Here is a 19,818-nt window from a genome sequence, read left to right on the forward strand (position 1 = left end):
ATTGGGACAAGACATTACCATACTGTCCTTATGTAATGCTAAAATCTAACCCATAATTAATTGGGAACCTTGTTTTCTCTGAAATTTATTTTTCTGGTAATTAAACTATTTGTTTTGTAGGAATTCTTCCATGCAGTCAAGTATGACAGGGAGTGTTGGTGGTTTATCTAATAGTAGTGTAGGCCCTAAACCTAAAAGGTACGTTTCTATCAACAGCAATCATTTAAAGAGAAGGAACAGTCAATAGAATATTACCTAGGATTCAAACCTGTCAGTGGTGGATCCTGTGTAATTACTGTTGACTGGGCAGGGCCATGGTTGGCAAATGGTTATGGTACTCAACTCTAGACTATGATTTGTCTTTGGTTTAAATCTAAGAAAAATCTTCAGACTTGTGTCCAGAAAGTGTGTCTAGTCTTACTAATAAGATAAAAAAAAAAAAATTCTGAGTTCCTCCTTTAGATAAATTAGAAAAAAAAATTACAATGTATTTGTCTCAATAACATTGACCTATTTGAAGGTTGTGTGAAAGCTATTCGGCAATATCATAGTATATCTTTGACCGTGTTGGAATTTGTTTAATGATACTTTGTATCCTCATTTCATCATATATTTATAAATAATGAACAGGGTTGAACCATTTTGGGCTGGTAATTAATTCAGAGATTCAACATAATCAAAAGATTTAAAATCCCTCTATAGACTGCATCTTTACTTTAATATAAAAGTATTTTTATGGGCATTGGTCCAGATGGGTATAATGTGGTAATGTTTTTCTTGCTTTAGGTTAGCTAGAGCATTATATAGATGTAAAGCAGAAAATCCTACAGAATTATCCTTTGAAGCTAATCAACTTATTCATAATGGTATGTATTTTATTCCTTCACATTTGAAAAACAATCATTTCCATCTTCTCAGCCAACAATCTAGTAACAGAGCTACCGTGGCTCATTGAGTGGCACTGGCTCACTAACAACGAGGTCCTAGGTACAAAACCAGTATTGGCCGAGGAAGTTCTGCAAAATATTCAAACCTAGTTTCCACTTGTTATTGATGAAGGACAGAGGGTCTGGTAAGGAAAGGTATCTAATTGTTCAAATGGGATAAAAACCAAGACCTCTCGTCAACACAAAATTAACCTCCCAGGACACTGCATGGCGTTTTTCGGTCTTCATTACCTGGGTTGGTGCAGAAAATTAGGACGTTAATCCCCCATTTCATTTCTATTCTAGTCCAGAGATAGTTTACATTAATCCAGAAGGCTTCTGTTCTAGTCCAGAGATAGTTTACATTAATCCAGAAGGCTTCTGTTCTAGTCCAGAGATAGTTTACATTGATCCAGAAGGCTTCTGTTCTAGTCCAGAGATAGTTTACATTAATCCAGAAGGCTTCTGTTCTAGTCCAGAGATAGTTTACATTAATCCAGAAGGCTTCTGTTCTAGTCCAGAGATAGTTTACATTAATCCAGAAGGCTATTGTTTTGGAATTAATTATTGTGTGTTTATTTTTACAACAGTAAGACCGTCAAGAGAACCAGGCTGGTTAGAAGGAACGTCGTGTGGGAAGACAGGACTCTTACCAGAAAACTATGTCGAATTTATTGATTAGTAATACAAGAAAATGAAGAATTAATTCATTTGTTAATTGTTATTATCTAAGCAAAAGGTGTAAGGCACAAGGTACAGGTAAAGCCGATAGAAAGAAATGTATATCACGAATGATAAGCTTAGTGCTAAATCGAAACTCTTGACAATGGCTCAAGTCTGTTTGTTGAAGCTTCAACCGTATATTACAATGTACAACATTTTTATAAAATCATAAATTGTCTTGAGTTTCAAGTTTGTCACAAACTTTTTATATATTAAAAAAAAGTGCCAAATTTTGATACAGTTATAGAAAATGTGATGCCATGGAAAATCCTAGGTTTCTTAGATGTACCTAATCTTTAATTAGTTGTATCGTAAATAATAACAATTATTCAACAGCTTTCATCTATATAATTTATGGACATATCAAAAAATAACTACGTAAAAATTCCTTCTACAAGAATCTCTGGGAAATTAAATATTAAACTTTTATGTTGTCATTGAATAAGATGAGGATTATTGCATGAATTTTCATTTACTGATAATGTACATATTGATTCGTCATTTTGTTGATGTCAAGTTTTTATATTTTGTTAAAATCTTTTTTTCTAAATAGAAAAGACTGGAGAGTTTTAACAATTAACATACAATGAAATAACAATCAGGGATATTTACAGCTTTAGGACTTACGAAAATATATATCAAAATATTGTTAGGCCAGGCTATAAAGAAATCAACACTTGGGTTTTGTTTCTTCATGGCTAAAGCTAACACTTCTAAGTTCAAAAAATAATTAGATTTACACATACCCCAATAAAGAAATTTACTGAGATTTTATCAAATTTATGTTAAAATTCCATAGAATGTAAAATTGTAGCATTTTGAAAAACATTGACTAATATCCAAGATTTTGGTTTAAAAATCATCATTTCGAGAAAATTTCTTTTCTGTGTGGCCTAGATTTAAACAATTCTAAATTTGAAATCAAAATGAACCAGTGTGATAATAATTGCAAATATTTTTCGCACAGCGCTTGTTGGATAACAAATGCTGATTTTAGCATTTTAAGGTTTTTTTATTTGTTTATTTTGTTATTGTTCATCTATGTTAATCATTATAACCAAAAATTCATGAAGTCACAAATTAAAATTCCATAGTAAACTTTACGCTTTCTTTTTAGTGAACATTGATTTTAAGAATGCTTATGGCAATCTCTTAAATTGGACTTAATACCTATTTGTCTGATTTTAATGGCTGATTTTAAGTCCAGATTTTAGATAGAAACTAGTTTTAAGCAAACTATTTAGCCTAATAAACTACAGTATCTTTTGTTGTGGTTTTTATAATCATAATATTACTACGATTTCACATAATATGCTCAAATAATGTTTTTTTAAATTATTTTGGATAAAGATCATCATAAAAATGAAAAATCTGCTCATGCTCTACCGAGCCTTAATATTGAATCTCTTATAAATGAATGGAAATGTCTTTAATTTTTTAGGGAAATCTTTTTTTAAATCTTAAATTTTATGATAAAATTCTTGTGAAATAAATCTTTTCTCATTTACATTACAACCATTGCCAAACTAACGTTGCTCCCTGAGACTTATGGATTTCCATATTGCATTTCATTTGATAATATACTGTATGCTCAAATGTCTATAGCTCAAATAATTGTAAATGTTGATACATTGCGACTTCAGTAAAATTGAGGTCTGGGTGTTGTAATGTTAGAATATTTAAACAGGTCTTCAGATGGTTAAATGAGTAAATAAATAAATGACGTCATTATTTTCCAGATTAGAAAAGTTAAAATGCTTCGGTAAAATAATATAGAGAGTTATTAGTATTTTACCAAAAATTTCTACTTCTATTTTAATTTAGAGGAATAAATAACAAATGAAGTAAATAATAGGTTGCTTTTGCTGAGCATATAAAGGATATATTTAAAAAAAATTTTTTGCCTTCATAATATATTGTAGCCTACTATATAACAAGGTAGTTGAGATGAGATTTCTACTAGGAATGATATATATTATATTTTCAACATTCAGACAGATTTCTATTCTGATTTCGAATTACAAATGGAATGACATCAAATTTGTTTACATGAGTTAAGAAATATATATTTTAATTGTTCTAGTCATAATGTGTGATGAAAGTCTTTCACTATGTGAATTTTATGTAGGTTAGAGGCAAGATTTTTTGAAGAGTAAATGTTAGTTTATCTACGCAGGTTTTACTTGTATGGTAAATAAAAAGTTTATCTAAGCAGGTTTTATTTGTATGTTAAATAAAATAGTTTGGAGAAATCTTAGGTTATAGCAGATTTCGAAAATCGGTTTAAACATTGGTAAAAAATAATATATCGTCATTTGATCAAATCTTATTTTGGAGTAATTGGTGCTTTGGGTTATTTAGCATTATTCGTTTGGCGTAAATGAAAGATCTATAGTAACATTATTTCTTTTAAGGATTATTCTGATTATTTTATCTGTTAAGGCTTGCATGCATTAAATCATTTTATTCTTTTATCGTACCTTAGTTTATTGCTAGAAGGTACAATTTGGTTGTTCACATGATATATTGGTGTACTGTTTACTTGATATATTGGTGTACTGTTTACTTGATATATTATCCGCTGATATATTGGTGTACAGGTAACTTGATATATTATCCGTTGATATATTGGTGTACTGTTAACTTGATATATTATCTGTTAATATATTGGTGTACTGTTTACCTGATATATTATTGGTTAATATATTGGTGTATAGTTTACTCAATATATTATCCGTTGATATATTTATTGGTGTACTCGATGTATTAATATTGATATACTGATATATTATCATCTGTTGATACACGATATACTGTTCTCTCAATATATTATCTCTTGAGATGTTGTACTGTTCATTGGATATACTATTAGTTGATATATTGATGTACTGTTTGTTCACTCAATATATTATCTATTATCTTGTACGGTTTAAATTGCAGCATACTACATGATGATTCATTTATTATCAAATTATTACCTTAAATTTAATGAGTAAATGACAAATCTAGTAGTATTAACTAGCATTTATAAGAGGAATGAACAGAACACCACAATAAATTATGACAGCAGCTAATTGTTAATTATGATAGATATATTGCCCAGCTCTCATTTCAGACATTTCAGTTGCTTCTTAAGATAGACCTTGGTTTGAAATTATTGTTTATGTTAGCATCCCTCCCCCCTCCCCCCCCAAAAAAAACCCCAACAAAACAACATAACTTTTGTAATATCTACATGTATAAATCTTAAATGCTTTTCCTAGACAAATTGGGATTTGGTGGCTGAGTGGTCCCAGACTGTAAGGTCTGTTTTTTTGATTCACATGTTTTGATCCCAGAATTTTTTATGACCATAAACTCCGGATTATATTGTAAACAGAGTTATTATTGAAATAAAGATACACCACATGTTAGTCCCAAAATGACCTTTTGAGTTAAATCACATTTCTTTCTCTCTAGATAAATCTTTTTCTGCCTTAACTGCTGTACACCAAATATATGATTTAATGCCTGTAAAATGTTTGAATTGAGAACTATAATATGTTGCAAGCTTTATATTATATTCATGTTATGAAAGTTTTTATTATCTACTCTTATCACATGTATCATATTAACATCCTATTCATTCATCTTCTATTAATAATATTAATTCATATATTGTAATAATATTTCATGTGAAACAATCATAATTTTTTGTGTAAAATATACAGTGTTATTGAATGTTAATGTAAATAATAAACCATGTACAGTTTTGAAAATTTTTTTAATTAAAAAAATGAAATGTTTCATAAAATTAATTTAGGGGAAATTTATATCCTCCATGAGGTTTGATTTTATCCCACCATTTATAAGCTTACTATTATATATGTAAAAAAATATTGGTGCAGTTTGTATAGTCAGTGTAGTAAAGAAGTTATTGGTAATGGAGCAGGGGTTTGAATTATTTTGTACAATTAACAGTTCGTTTGAAAACTTTAAACTTATATTAGCTAATCCTCTCTGATGTTAAACTCAAATTCTGAATTGGAATAAGATTAAATTTTTGGGTCAGAAAGATTAAGCGGAAGCCGGAAGCCACAAACTGACGAAGCTTATTTTTATATTTCCTGACTTTAAATTTATTTTTTCAAGGAAAACAGATAATCATCCCCCCAAAAACAGTGGACAAAGATAATTAAATTGACATTTTAATTTTTTTTATCCAAATGAAAGAGGTCTAGCCAATGTAAGAATTTTGCTTTCATCTTTGAACTATGGTTGAACAAGACAAAGATTTGGACTTCCTGATTTTGATTAGAAGTGAAGTGACCTTTTTATCTGTAGTATGTGCCATTTTAATCACTTTATTTCCCGTTGAAGGGATATCAATCTAAAATTGAAATAGTGCTTTTAAAAATTAATTTTATGAAAAATAAAATGGAATATAGGTCTAGCAAATAATAACTGTAGTCAAGTATTAGAGGCAGAATTGCCCCTAGTACAACACATGAATTACAACAATTTCAAATAAAGTTCTATTGATAAGTATGAGCAATGGATTTTAATGAATAAATAAATTATAATTATAACCTAGGTCTATATATACAAACATATCTTTAATTAAGAGAGAAAATATAACTTCACTATTTGAAATTCCATTTCTACTTTTAATTGAAACAAAACCAGCAGTAGACTGTATACCACCCGCAACTGAGTCAACTAATCTCTGGATATGCATTGGTTTTAGGCTTAATCTATAATTAATACTTGAAATAAATTTCATAACTGTTGAATATCAAAATGGAACATGTGATATTAGAATATCACATGGTTGTTTCTATATCTCTTCCTCTTAATATTAAAACCTAATCTTTAACTGAGGTTAATATTATATGCTAAACCTATGATGTAATAGACTATGTTTTTTATGTTATCACTATGTCTTTTTGTAATATTAACCATGTCAATTTCTTATTTTCTTACAAGTTTTTGGTATATAAAAGCAAGTTCCATAACTTAATGAAGTTTATAGCATCATTGGCATTTCAATAATAAAAGCTTATCATGACATCAGATATTGTATATATATATTCATTAGGTTTATATTGCTGCCCTACTTATTCCAAAACATTTATTGTGTATGAAAATTGTCATGAAACAAAAGGTGGACAAATTTGCATGTATCTAAAACTATTAAGGATATTGTTTTGTTTTGTTCATGTTTAGTTCATTAATTAAATGCTATGCAATATTCTTATTTGTATATTTAGAAAAGAAAATTCCTCAAGTACTAGGCTATAATTGATTGATTGATGTACATATATAATATTAAAATAAACTATTACTAGTATAATGCCTTGGTTTTAAATCGAGCATCTCTTGTTACCAGTTGTTGTAAAGGTTAAACTGTGTTAAGGGTATCTTCATAGCAATCCAATTCAAAATAGTCTTAATCTTTATACCTTATGACTCTGATTTTCCACACTGTATTCACAAGTGCTGCTGTTGAAACGGCTGACGTTAGCTGTGTTAAAGATGGGTTCCCGCGTACAAACTGGGTGATTTAATGGTATATATGGACTAAAAACATATTCAAACTAATTAATTTGTCATAACTTTGCTTCAAATCCTTCTCAAACATTGTAATTGCGAAGGAATGTCCTGCTATTAAAATTCGATCAAACCAGGTCATGTTTACGTCACGTGGCTTACCTCTCTTTGAAGTCAGAGGAGAATTCATTGCATACATAAGACGATGTTGTCTTTAATCGCTTACTATTTATTACAAATATCGAATTATCCACTACCCGCGTCCTTTTCCGTCATTTTTATCTCAAAGTGTTGTATGTCTAACTCTTCATAAAGTTTATCAACTTTTACATCAAGCGCTCAATGTTCGCGTGTGACCTTTGACATCACGCGTGCAGAAATTCCTAATTGTCGGGCTGTTGATAAGGGGAACCCTTCCATTTTTGTCCTGTATACGCTCCATGAGTGTTTTTCGGGGAATCCAGTATTTTTCTCGTAAGATTGGATATCTCTACTGTCCATATATACCAAAAGTACCATACTTTTATTGGAAATAACCACCCGATAAATACTTTTCTGGGAATCCATCTTTAAGCACGAGACTTGGATATGATTATAAGGGTTTTTGGATAAACATCGAAAAGGGTGAGCTAATAGTGTTGTTGAATGATTATCAAAAGATGCGGATATTTGATAAAGCCATCTTGGTGATATTGTCATGAAACCATAAAATTCCAGAAAGCCTTATGTCTAGTTGTGAATTGATCCACGGATATCGAACACGAGATGAGCGATCATTAAAAATGTAGGTGTTTAAAAACATTTTATTATCAAATAACTTTTTTACATAATAAACTATAAGACGTTATAAATTATCTCAAAACATTGGTCTCGCCTCCTGCAGCACTACTGGATTCGTATAGAGCGTTAGAAAATGATCTAGAGAAGCCCAGTGGTCTCCCAGCGTTTTTTCTTAGGAACAATACTACAACTAATATAACGAGAACAACGATAACTATCGCAGCCACGGCTATTCCCGCGATAGCACCACCCCCTAGCACAGTACCTGAAATAACAAGAACAAATTTCGATAGGACGTGCTTGATTGATCACTAAAGCCGCCATCACACCAAACTAGTTCTCATTACGTTCTGGAAAATGTTGTCAAACGGATTCAAACTGTGTGCGAACGTAGTAGCAGCTGTTTACGATCTGTTTAAGAACTTCATGGATGGGTTCGGACTGTCTTGGGTGGGGCGGGAGCTCTATAACTTTCAGCCTGTTCAAAATATCCCCCACCCTACAATTAGACGGAGTGACAACGTACTTAAAACGAGATGGACGGAGGCTACTTGAGATTAGGGATCTTCAGGCAGTGCTAGTGTCTGCTTTCCGATGTGCAGCCCTTCTCGCACTTCCTCTGGATGCAAGATGAAACACAGGAGGCAACTGTAGTAGTGTGTAGTGTATTTGAATGTCTTGATCCGCATAGCTTGAAGGTTGAACGAGAATGAGACTACTGACGGGCTTGGAAATGGCAAATTTACCCGATCTGAACTCATAGAGGCCAGGGTACAGACGAGACGGACGTGTTGGAGACTGTTTATGAGCGAACTAGGGTCGTATTATAGATATTATTTAAAAATTCTAATCCGACCACAACCCGTTTTAATATTTTCTAGGACGCGGTTGGGCGTGTTTGAGACCTTATTTGAATTTGTTTGGTATGATGGGGACTTAACCAAATTCAGCGCACATCTTTTAGTCGGTGCGTGTTTAACTGATCAACAGTCGAAAGGAACGAAGATCTTTTAGCCAGGACGTGCTCAACGAAAGCAGCTGACATCTTTCAGTCAGGGCGTACTTGATTGTTCACTAACCGAAAGCAGCGGGCATATTTTAGGTGTGAAGTGCTTGATTGATCACTAACTGAATTCAGTGGACGTCTTTTACATATAAAGTGCTCGATTGATCACTAACTGAATTCAGTGAACATATTTTTGTGTTGATGTTCGTGATTGATCAGCATCCCAATACAGATTCCTATATTTTCCGTCAATAATTTTAGCTTAGTATCCGGATTCACATTTGATCAAAATCGTTTAAATACACATTCAGCCTGTTTGGAACCCATGCCCGTAACTCAGATGGTCATAGGTGAACTAATAGACGCTAAAACTTACCTGGAGAACCTTGTTTTAAAGGCGCTGGCGTATTGTTCGGTGATCCACTTGTTCTTCCAGCCGCCTTGGTTATAAACGGACCAGAAGTGATTCTTGGGTTAGCGGTCTTGGGATTATATGTGATGGGATTGGCGGTTTGAGGTTTGGGTGTGACTGGATTTGATGGGGTTTGTGGTTTGGGTGTTAGTGGCTTGGGTGTTTGTGGCTTGGGAGTTTGTGGAATAGATGTTTGTGGATTTGATGACGGGGGTGATGGCGTTAAAGGTCGGGATGTAACTATTGGACCGATATTTGGAAGAGGTTTTGTATTGGTATTATAACCTGCAAAAAAAAAACGTGATCAATAGTATCATTACAAATTTATCATTATTAGTTGTAGTACAAACGGCGTTTTACAAACACCAAAATACAGAGTAATATATCCCAGATATATTCTATAGAGAATAGGCGTTGGAGACTGTTATAACCCTATACTCTAGTCCAAAGCAACTATATAACTCTCTGTTTTTCGTTATCAAAGATTTTCCAAGTCAAGTTATCAGGTTAAGTAGAAGACATGCTTCCCGACCAGTAATCACCCTGTATCTATTAAAAGCTGTTTATAATTCCACTTGGGCCATTCATCTATTTGTAATTAGTTCTAGGTTAAACCTCATTGGTGCATCTTGAACGATATACTTTTGGTAGTTTGGATTTTCAGTTGATATATATTTATGTTAAAGATACATATCAATAAGTACTAAGTTAATCCTTATTTAGCTTCCATAATACAAAAGTACAAGAACAATGTGTCACCTATGGTCACATTAATCTTTGGAAATAGTAAATATCTCATGATAATGTACTTATTTGATATGTTTATGTCTTGTTAATCATAGCAGCAGAAATCAGAACTCTGTGGAATTCTGAGACCACAATAAGATAATTTCCATCTCTATGGTAAACCGACGTTCCATCAAGTGCACTACAAATAGGCTACGCACAGAAAAGCTACCCCCTGACTCGTGAAGCGTGTTGGATCTATACAGTTCTATCTGAATCAATCCGAAATAGCTTAAACACGAACTATCACATTTTAAAAAAATTTAAAACAAGGATTGATTATTGTAATTATTCAATTTCCTACGCACATGAATGTAATTAATCACATAATCCTGCGTGACACAATTAGCACAAACAATCACAGAATTAATCAAAGCGGATAGAAATTTCGAATACGAAAGGGGCAACACGAAGACGGGGATAATCCAGTCTTACAGACAGTAATCTGCCCAAGTGAATTTCGCCACTAGATTCAACGATAATATTTGTAGTTGTGCGAAAGTTTTGACACTAGGGTGATAATTTAGTTATTTTAGTAAAATAGAACATAATTATCTTATTTTTCGAAACGTTATATAGGCTTTAATAAAGAAAATGAGTTTCCAAAGTGAAATTAAAGAGCTTCAATCATAGCTGAAAACAATCACATCAAATAAAAACTCTACGTTCTTAAAAACATTCTCGTAGCTAGACTACTTACTGATACTGTCTTTAAGTATACTTACTCATTGGTCTCTTACAGACCACGCCCATTGCACCTTTATTACAGGAAATTGCATTCCATTTACCCTGTTTATAAGACAACATCTGTACACATTGTAAAGGTTCCCCTCCTGTGTCCTTTAATTTCGGTTCGGATTTATCCCACTTAAAAAAGTCAACAGGACTTTTATCCAACCATTTATATCCAGCTACAGCGTTCAGGTACAAAAAAGAACAAAAAAATTATTAATTACACGTTTGTTAAGTTTACAAAGAAACGAAAAGCTTTCTCTGTCACGTACAGAATAACAACAGAACGAATTTAAACTGAATCTTGTGCAAAAAAATTATTTTAATGACGCAATAAAAATGCCAGTATATCTGATAAAAGAGACTGGCACTATGGTTAATCGAATCAAATGTCTCTCTGTCTTTCTTAACTTACTACTAAAGTAATATTTACTCACAATCTTGAGATTTATGCAGACCAACCCAAATAGCCCATCCCGTGTTTTCTTTGACGGTGTTGTAGATAAAATCATTGGTAACATTATCATGAATAGATAAAAGCTGTCCATCTTGGTCATTACAGTACGATATTGCATCGCCAAACGTCATAAACTGCTTTACATTAAATCTGTAACAGTCAGAGCCAATAGCTTGCCAGCTAGCTCCTGGACATTGTCCTGTACCTGGAGCAGGTGTAACCGGTGGGGTTCCTGCAAAATAAAAAAAAAATATATCACCTACTGTTTAAAAATATATCTAAATATAAATGGATTTATTCCTGCAATTGATTTGCATAAATATAACAAAGTTATTTGGATTGAGCAATGCGCTAAATTAGTTCCGAAGGGTTATATACTCTTCCAAAAAAGTTGGGGATATTGAAATGCAAATACCTATGCAGGTTGTGATATGATAAATAGTCATGGACACTTGCCATGCTTTAAGAGTATGTTCACAGAACCATTGAGCTGTACCTGCGACATGCAATAGCGCCATACACGTAGGAGGGGTTCATTGTCAAATTTGACACTTCAAGGAAGGGTTGATGAAAACTGCCGCGTGCTGGGTTATCCCATCCATGTTTGCTTTCCTATCGGTTCTTGCATAAAATTTACTGTTTAGCGTATCTTTGCTTTAGTGTGTGAGACGTCTTCAACATGATGAACGTCTACGTGCTATTGCCATGCTTCAAATGGGTTGTGATCAGCAGACTGTGGAACCGGTACCAACAAACACACAGCGTTGATGATAGACCTCGTTCAGGTCGTCCTGGAGCAACCACACAAGCCCAGGATCGATACATCCGTACACAGGTCCTGCGAAATCGAGGACAAGCGGCCAATCAGCTTTCTGTAAACTTGTACCAAGTTACAGAAATTCGAGTTACACCCCAAACGATTAGAAATCGGCTACATTCAGCCCATTTGCATTCGCGACGACCGCGTGTTGTGCCTCCATTAACTCGCCAGCACATGGCAAACAGGCGCCAATGGTGTAGGCAGCGTATAAATTGGGGCAATCGTCGATGGAGGCGTGTAGATGAGCGTCATGCTAACGTTAACGTCAGATAGCATGACAGGTTCGGACGTGGGTCTGTTATGGTGTGGGGAGGAATCACCATGACTGGCAGAACGGACTTGCATATTGTTCAAGGACGGGTCACTGGTGTGTACTGCCCTGACCACATCCTGGCACCGATAATTCTGCAATTTGCTCAACGCGCAGGTCGACGTTTCATCTTTCAAGATGATAATGTCCGTGCCCCCCGCGCTCGTGTCGTGAATGACTACCTTCAGCGTCACCATATTGTCCATATGCCTTGGGCAGCCACGAGTCCTGACCTTTCCCCTATAAAGCATGCCTGAGCGATGATCGGGAGACGTGTTCGTCGACGTCAACGTCAACCGACAACACTGCAAGAATTGGCCGTGGCACTGCAAGAGGAATGGGTCAGATGGCCCCAAATCGTGATTGGACGGTTGATTAGGAGCATGCCAGGACGAATTGATGAATGTCTAGGATTGGTGGAGCAATTACTCATTATTAAGACAAACATCAAAAACGTCCATTTTCACTTTTGACAGTGTATCTCTTTGCGAGTGAAATGGGGCCGCCATATGAACTGTTTATGTTCATGTGTAGACAATTGGCCTGTTATTAACATACACTGGTTACCTCTAATAAAAACAGCAGTGCATTTCCGCAGTTTTGTATTGTTTCTGAATATCCCCTCCTTTTTCTGAAGAGTATATATAGGAGAACATAATTTAGATAGGGTTTGACACTATGAGTTATCCGCCATACCTACCTAGTGTTTTCTTACAGAAGAAGGAATATTTTTGGCTACAACTCTCATCAAACCAGCTACCATTAACATGAAAAGAAACACATCCGGTAGACACAGACGAGTTAGGTTGATTTGGTCCCCAGAAAGAATCAACCACTGGCCATCCATCAGACCAGTAATATTGGCCTTTATGCTGAGATAAAAGAAAAGGCTTGAATTACAGCAATTATGAAGCAAAAATCAAAAATGAAAAAGGATGTACCAGGGTCATTTTCACCTACAGTGTACCTCAATAAAAAGCTCATTTAAGTACACAAACCAATCGTAAAACATGTGACAGGGCTTCGAGTAGTTGCTTAGGACTAGGAATAGAAGGTTTAAATCCCCTCACCCCCCCAGAGAGAAGTAATCAGTCTTATTCACAGAAAGATATCTTTCTCTACACACCGCTCTATTCCACAAGAAAGTACACTATTTACGAAACAAGTTCAATTATTATCCATCACCCAATAAGGAACTTAAACACACTGTCTGTCTAAGAATCATCTCACATATCCTATATCGTACCTCCTGTTTAATAATGAACCAAACCATGTCCCACTGGTCACCTAATATTGGAATAAAATTATAGTAGTATACATATAATTTTACTTACAGCCTGATCATTAAACCCAGTCCAGATAGGTTTTGTATTGCCGTTCTCATTTGCTAATACTATGAGACCAGCTTGTTCATACGGCGTGTTTATACTGGTCAAATCAGTTCCTAGTCCCTGGCAATACGTTCTGGCATCCATCCATGTCATGGCATTAGAGACCAGTTTAACGCAATTTCTGCCGACTGGTCTAAAACCATTCTTGGAATCGCAATCAGTTTGTATTGGTGGTTGTGTTGGTAGCGTCGCCTCTGAAATGTAAAGAATAGAATGCAGTTTTCTATCTTGTCAATATGATCTATTTGGTAATTTTTATTTCTATTGTTACGCGCGAGATAGGGAACTTTTTCCGACTATTCGTTTGATTTCCATGCCCCGAAAACCCCGGGTTGACATTGTTTTGCCCAATCCGGACAAGTAAGCACGCTATCTTTGTCAACCAAGCAGGCATCATCACTCACAAATTAATGCTGTGCTTGAAAAATCCCAAAGGTTCGCCTCAGCCCATTCTAGTGCCCTGACCACACGGCTGGACGAAAGGGAGTGGGGGTATTACCTATAGCATGTGACACAGGAACATAATTTGCAAAAAAACCCTTTTAGCTTAGGATTTGATATTACTCACGTTTAGGCACCTGACAAACATAGCCCATTAGAGACGTGCATGTCATTTCCCGCCATTGTCCTACTCTAGAATGGTCAACAAGAACACTTCCACACTGAAATTAAATTCATTGGTATTGTAAAAGAAACATTTACAAAAATGCGAAAATAATCAATTGGACCATATACGAGTATTAAAACGGAAACTTTTGTCAAGACCGGAGGCATTACGTCTATCTTTTAAATCATTGGGGTTGTTTTTCATTTTGAGTGAAGACCAGGGACTGACTGTTCAGTGCATTGGAGGCTTACGTCTGGCACCCCGAATCCATTCACTTGATTTGATATTTGTTGTTCTTCCTTACAATGTCTGTGTAGTTTGTCCTGTTCACAGGTTTGTCTTATCGGGTTTGCTTTGCATGTGATGGGATTCTTCTGCACTTACTATTGCAATAGAATTGACGTCATCACTAAAGTATAATATACCCAGGCTAAAAGCCAAATATAGACTGTCAGATCAAACACATTAAAATGTCTTTAAAAAAAAAGATTACTGGTCCAAATATTTTTAAATCTACCCAAACACGGTTATCTTAACTTGGAACCAAGGTGGCTCAGAGAGTAAGACGTTGGCTCGCTAAGCTGGAGGTTCCGTGTTCGATCCCTGCGTTTGCCGAGAAAGTTCATCGGTGCAGGACATAGGGCCTGGCGAGGGAAAACGAGTAGTCGTTCGGGTGGGATGGAAAACTGGGGTCCTGTGTACACATTGGGGTGTACGTTAGAGATCCCTTGACAGTTGGAATTCGATATAGGAGTAGACCGTAGTGCCGCTGTCGGGGCAAAATATCGACAGATTCCAGTACCCTACATCCAGTCTCGGCTGTATGACGGTAAGTGATATGTTGCCTACCTACACCCATACAATTGCGGTGCGGCTATCGGTTTATTTAGAAAGAAGTTCTAAAAATGGCATTGTTCGAAGGGCGTGTAGAGGTTTCATTGCAAAGTTGTCCTTCGTTTAAAGAAAATCGGATAAACTTGAAAGAAAAACAGCTTCAGACACTGGGCATTTGTAATCCGGGGCCTTGAAAGTAGTTCCAATGGCGGAATTCGTCATACAGCCGAGTCTAGATGTAGAGTACTGGAACCTGCTGAGGTATGCCGAGTAGTTAAAACCCATTTCATTTGTCATCTTAAATTCTCTTGATTTGTATTGGTAGCCCGAAGGATAATTCATGTATATCTAGTGATATCAACCCCTACAATGATATCTAACTTAATAATCGTCTATATTACTATCTAAAGAACATATAAGCGATGAGGTAAATTTGAATAAAGAAAATGATTATAGTCTTTAAGGCGCAACGAGACTAGTCTTTCTTTTTACCTGTGGATTTGTGTCTCCTTTCTTTGGGCTGGGTTCATGTTGAGCCCAGTTAAAATATGCTGCTTCCTCATTGTCATACCATGCAAATTGTCCATTTCTTTGGTACAAACCAATCCATACAGACCACCATACATTTAGAAATAGAGTTGTAAGGAAAGCTAAACACAAAAACACGTACAACTAAACCATGTTAAGTCTAATTTCAAGGATCCAATACAAGTATTTTTATTCAATAAAAGCAAGATTCGAATAACCATGCCGGATACTCCATAATTACCGAAATTCACTTGAAATTACCCGAATTCCCCCCTAAATCATACACACGATGTGTACATATCTGGACTATCACACGATTAATCTAAACAGAGAATCCTACAATCAGATATTTTCTAGTCTGGATTATAAAAACTGTGGATTATAAAAACTGTGAAGGGACTATTTCAGTGAGCGGAAGACTTTAAAGTGAATAGCCTGAATGACCGATCTATATGCTTTTATTTATAAGCATACCGACTGTATATGACACGAAAGATGCGGGGGAGGACATTGACCCTACCAAGAAATCCCGAGGGCAATCTCGTGAAACGGGATACAGATGAGAAAGAATAATGCAGTGACATGGTGACCGATGACATTTCGTGAAGAATAAGATCCCATGGTGTCACATAAATCCACTGTGGCGAACATGCTAGAGTCAATTGGTGGTAGCATATCTGAGCAATGTGATTATGAACTAGTGCTTTCACATCTGATAGAACAGGATTATGGCAATTGCGTCCCAATAGCGTTGAATATACTCCATTGAAGTCACGTAAGGGAAGCAAAACAGCACACCATTGTGTCTCTACCACTTAGCCCCTGGCCCTGGATAAACGGATGAGGTAACTGATTTACCTTGTTCTTTATAGTTTGATATAGAAGCTAAATCGCCATCACCAAGTTGTTCGCAGGCTGCTCTAGCTGCTGTCCAATTGCTGTATTTACGTTTCCCACCGAAAACTTGGAAACACTTGTTACCATAAGCAGAGAATCCAACTGGGCAGTTACCAGGCATAACAGGTAGTATTGTTGGTAACGTTTTCGCCTTTAAGTTCTTTTTGCAAACATAACCTTGTCTGATATCGCAATGATCATCATTCCATTTACCTTAAAACAAAATTTGTATCTGATATTTGAAAGCTACCGAGGCTAGTCCTGCTTGTATAAACTGCCCAATTTGATTATTGTGATCCAAAATATTTTTAATTGTTGAATTTACTTTTAATTGTTAAATTTATTGCTCCTAAGGCTAGTCCTGCTTGTATAAACTGCTCAATTTAATGATTATACTCCAAAATATTTTTAAATGTTAAATTTATTTTTAAATGAAGAGTCCAGGGGAAGAACGATTTAAGTCACATTTTTGTCTTTTCACATAAAAGGCAAAACAGAATTTTGGACGAGAATGCTTGACGCGAACAGAACAACGAGTGGGTTTAATTACAACATCAAAATGATGTTTAATACGAATCATAATTACCAGTACAACAACTGACTTCGACTTTTCAGTCAAATTAAGGTTAAATAAAGGGTAAGATGGATTTGTATTTGTCCGGAAGGCCATTTCAGAAGGGCCTTGGTTCGATGTGACTCGTTTTTACCTGAAATTGATTGTTCCACAGAAAGCTTATACAATTTGCTACCAGATGGCGCCATTAACTGGAGTTCGTTGAAAAAGTGACTTTGATTGTTCTTCCCCGGGGCTCTTCAAATGTTAAATTTATTTTTAATTGTTCAATTTATTTTTAATTGTTCAATTTATTTTTAATTGTTCAATATATTTTTAATTGTTCTATTTATTTTTAATTGTTCAATTTATTTTTAATTGTTCAATTTATTTTTAATTGTTCAATTTATTTTTAATTGTTCAATTTATTTTTAATTTTACGTTACTTACCATTTCTAACGAATATGTCAGTACATGCTTCTAATCCCAAGTAATCATTTGGTTCATTTAAATTCCAGTTAAAATATTTAGGTGGGCTTCCATCTGACCACCTGACAAAAATATATAACAGATTACATTCAATACAGTAAAACCAAGCACACACCCTTCAGTTTACACGATACAAGCTTTTGTATCAATCGCTACCAAAAATAGATAAAATAGTGTTGAGGCAATAGCCCGAACCACTTTGAACCACGCCATATGTTAGACACAGATTTACGGGTTTATTTCTGTGGATTTAGTGACATTTTATCTCCGACAGTATCTCCGACACAAGGTTGGTGCCAAGAATTCCGGTACAACTTCCATTGTGTTCGCCATTTTATCTGTATTGTGAAGACCCACCAATAAAGGTTTCAATGTCGTTGGAAAATAGTTGCTTATTTGTAGCTGATCTATCATGCAGTGTAGACGAACATACGCCGTGCTGTGGCCTATTAACAAACTTGTATCTGGAAAATGACGTTTCCGCTCACTCTTCATCGAAATTTTTTACGTACACGCCGTGTCCTTTTTTTCTCGGAAAGAGTGTAAATACTCACTTGTATCCTTTTCCTGTATCCAATTCATTTAAACCAATCCACAATGAATATGAGGTGACATTAGTTATCTACAATAAGCATAACAAGATCTAGTTTTGACACTAAAACTTAAAGTAGCTAAGTCTCTAACTCAAAATCATCCAAAATCTTCGACATGGAAAACACGAATTATTTGTCAATCTAAATCAACATTGATGTTGTGATCTCACCGGAAAAGATGGGCTTTTGATATTCAATATTTAAGACAAAATAAACATTTTACCATTGGTACACGGTTCGTTTACCATAATGCGTGTCAGCGCCATTTGTAACAAGGGACTCGAAGAACGAGGCTAGATATATTCCACAAGGCATGCCAAACGGTGACGTCATATTCTTATCTGGAGAGCATGCGCAATAAATACCATCTGTGTAGACTGGAATAACCAGACGCTAGATATTGTCATTCGGATGAGAATTCTGGCGTAATTCGCTGAACAAAACAGATTAGAAATTACAGTAAAAACAGAAACGATTGAATGTAAATCAGTTGATATACGTTCATATTACATCATTATATGCGTTGCGACATATTTGTGCCAATTTCTAGGTCCAGAATGTTAGCGATTTAGCCCCTTTAATATAGCTATGTAAATAAAAATGAAATGAGGTTTAACTTTCTGCCTTTCATCAACGACTGAGCCACGACAGAAATGTTACGGTCTACTCTTATTTCGATTACAACTGTCAAGGGTTCGTTTACATACACCCTTACCAATGTGTACACAGATTAATCTAATTTTCGTCCTAATTGATTGATCAGTGGTGTGGCGATGGGAGTGTTGTATCATGCCACTTCACTGTCCAATAACTGATTCAATGAAAACAATGCCCGGGCGATCCCTGAGTTTGTGAATATTTAAAAACAACAATTTTGCCTTTCGGATCGCAAAGGGGCATATGTCAGTCTATGATGTTTATAGAAAGTCGCTTGGCTAACTGTACCTGTGAAAATATAAATCTATTTTCTTCATCAGAAGTAACTGATGCCAGTTCTGCATGATAATTAGATCTACAGCTATCCCTGGCTTTACCCCATGTTTGTGCTGAAATACCACTACCATCAACAATTAGGTAACAGTTACCATTATAAGATGACCATTTTGTTTGGTTATCTACTGACAGAGCAGCACAATCACTAGCTGAGGTAAAAATAAGAGTGAATCAACATCAAAGAAACAAAACGTGGAGACGTTCATTTTGTCGCTTAACGCATAAATTTTGTCGCTTAAGGCAAAGCCAGCGTCGATTTTAAAGTGTTCTACTGTCGACGCAATAATTAAAAACAAGCTCGACTCCGCCAAGTTGTGGTGATGATTGGTTAGTTGCGGCCACACACGAACTGTCCGCAAGAAGTGAAGATAAAAGAGAACGAGAGAAGCAACTATGGTGCTAGAACCATGGACTAAAAATGAAACTTAAATTAGTAAACAAGAGCCCCCACC

At 35.2% G+C, this 19,818-nt stretch overlaps 2 protein-coding genes across 10 annotated transcripts in view; one reads left to right on the forward strand and one right to left on the reverse strand.

Annotated features, from left to right (window-relative positions):
* The window catches only part of LOC126830890 (rho GTPase-activating protein 26), a 43,387-nt gene extending 36,406 nt beyond the window's left edge, over positions 1–6,981 (forward strand). For all 9 annotated transcript variants that reach the window (XM_050561363.2, XM_050561368.2, XM_050561369.2 and 6 more), the window contains 3 exons: positions 121–198; positions 787–866; positions 1,517–6,981. In XM_050561363.2, coding sequence (XP_050417320.1) covers positions 121–198; positions 787–866; positions 1,517–1,608 — 250 coding nt within the window. In that variant the 3' untranslated portion in view covers positions 1,609–6,981. The remainder of the gene's footprint in view (positions 1–120; positions 199–786; positions 867–1,516) is intronic.
* Positions 6,982–7,915: 934 nt separating this feature from the next.
* Positions 7,916–19,818, reverse strand: part of LOC126830395 (uncharacterized) — a 54,932-nt gene continuing 43,029 nt past the window's right edge. Inside the window, exons 36-47 of the mRNA XM_056102896.1 lie at positions 19,319–19,515; positions 18,335–18,402; positions 17,742–17,842; positions 16,700–16,951; positions 15,806–15,963; positions 14,441–14,534; positions 13,816–14,066; positions 13,182–13,353; positions 11,332–11,583; positions 10,888–11,073; positions 9,341–9,661; positions 7,916–8,223 (exon numbers count right to left, since the gene is read on the reverse strand). Of these exons, the coding sequence (XP_055958871.1) occupies positions 8,030–8,223; positions 9,341–9,661; positions 10,888–11,073; positions 11,332–11,583; positions 13,182–13,353; positions 13,816–14,066; positions 14,441–14,534; positions 15,806–15,963; positions 16,700–16,951; positions 17,742–17,842; positions 18,335–18,402; positions 19,319–19,515 (2,246 nt within the window). The 3' untranslated portion in view covers positions 7,916–8,029. The remainder of the gene's footprint in view (positions 8,224–9,340; positions 9,662–10,887; positions 11,074–11,331; positions 11,584–13,181; positions 13,354–13,815; positions 14,067–14,440; positions 14,535–15,805; positions 15,964–16,699; positions 16,952–17,741; positions 17,843–18,334; positions 18,403–19,318; positions 19,516–19,818) is intronic.

Source organism: Patella vulgata, chromosome 8, assembly GCF_932274485.2.
Source record: "Patella vulgata chromosome 8, xgPatVulg1.2, whole genome shotgun sequence".
Classification (NCBI taxonomy): Eukaryota; Metazoa; Mollusca; class Gastropoda; family Patellidae; genus Patella; species Patella vulgata.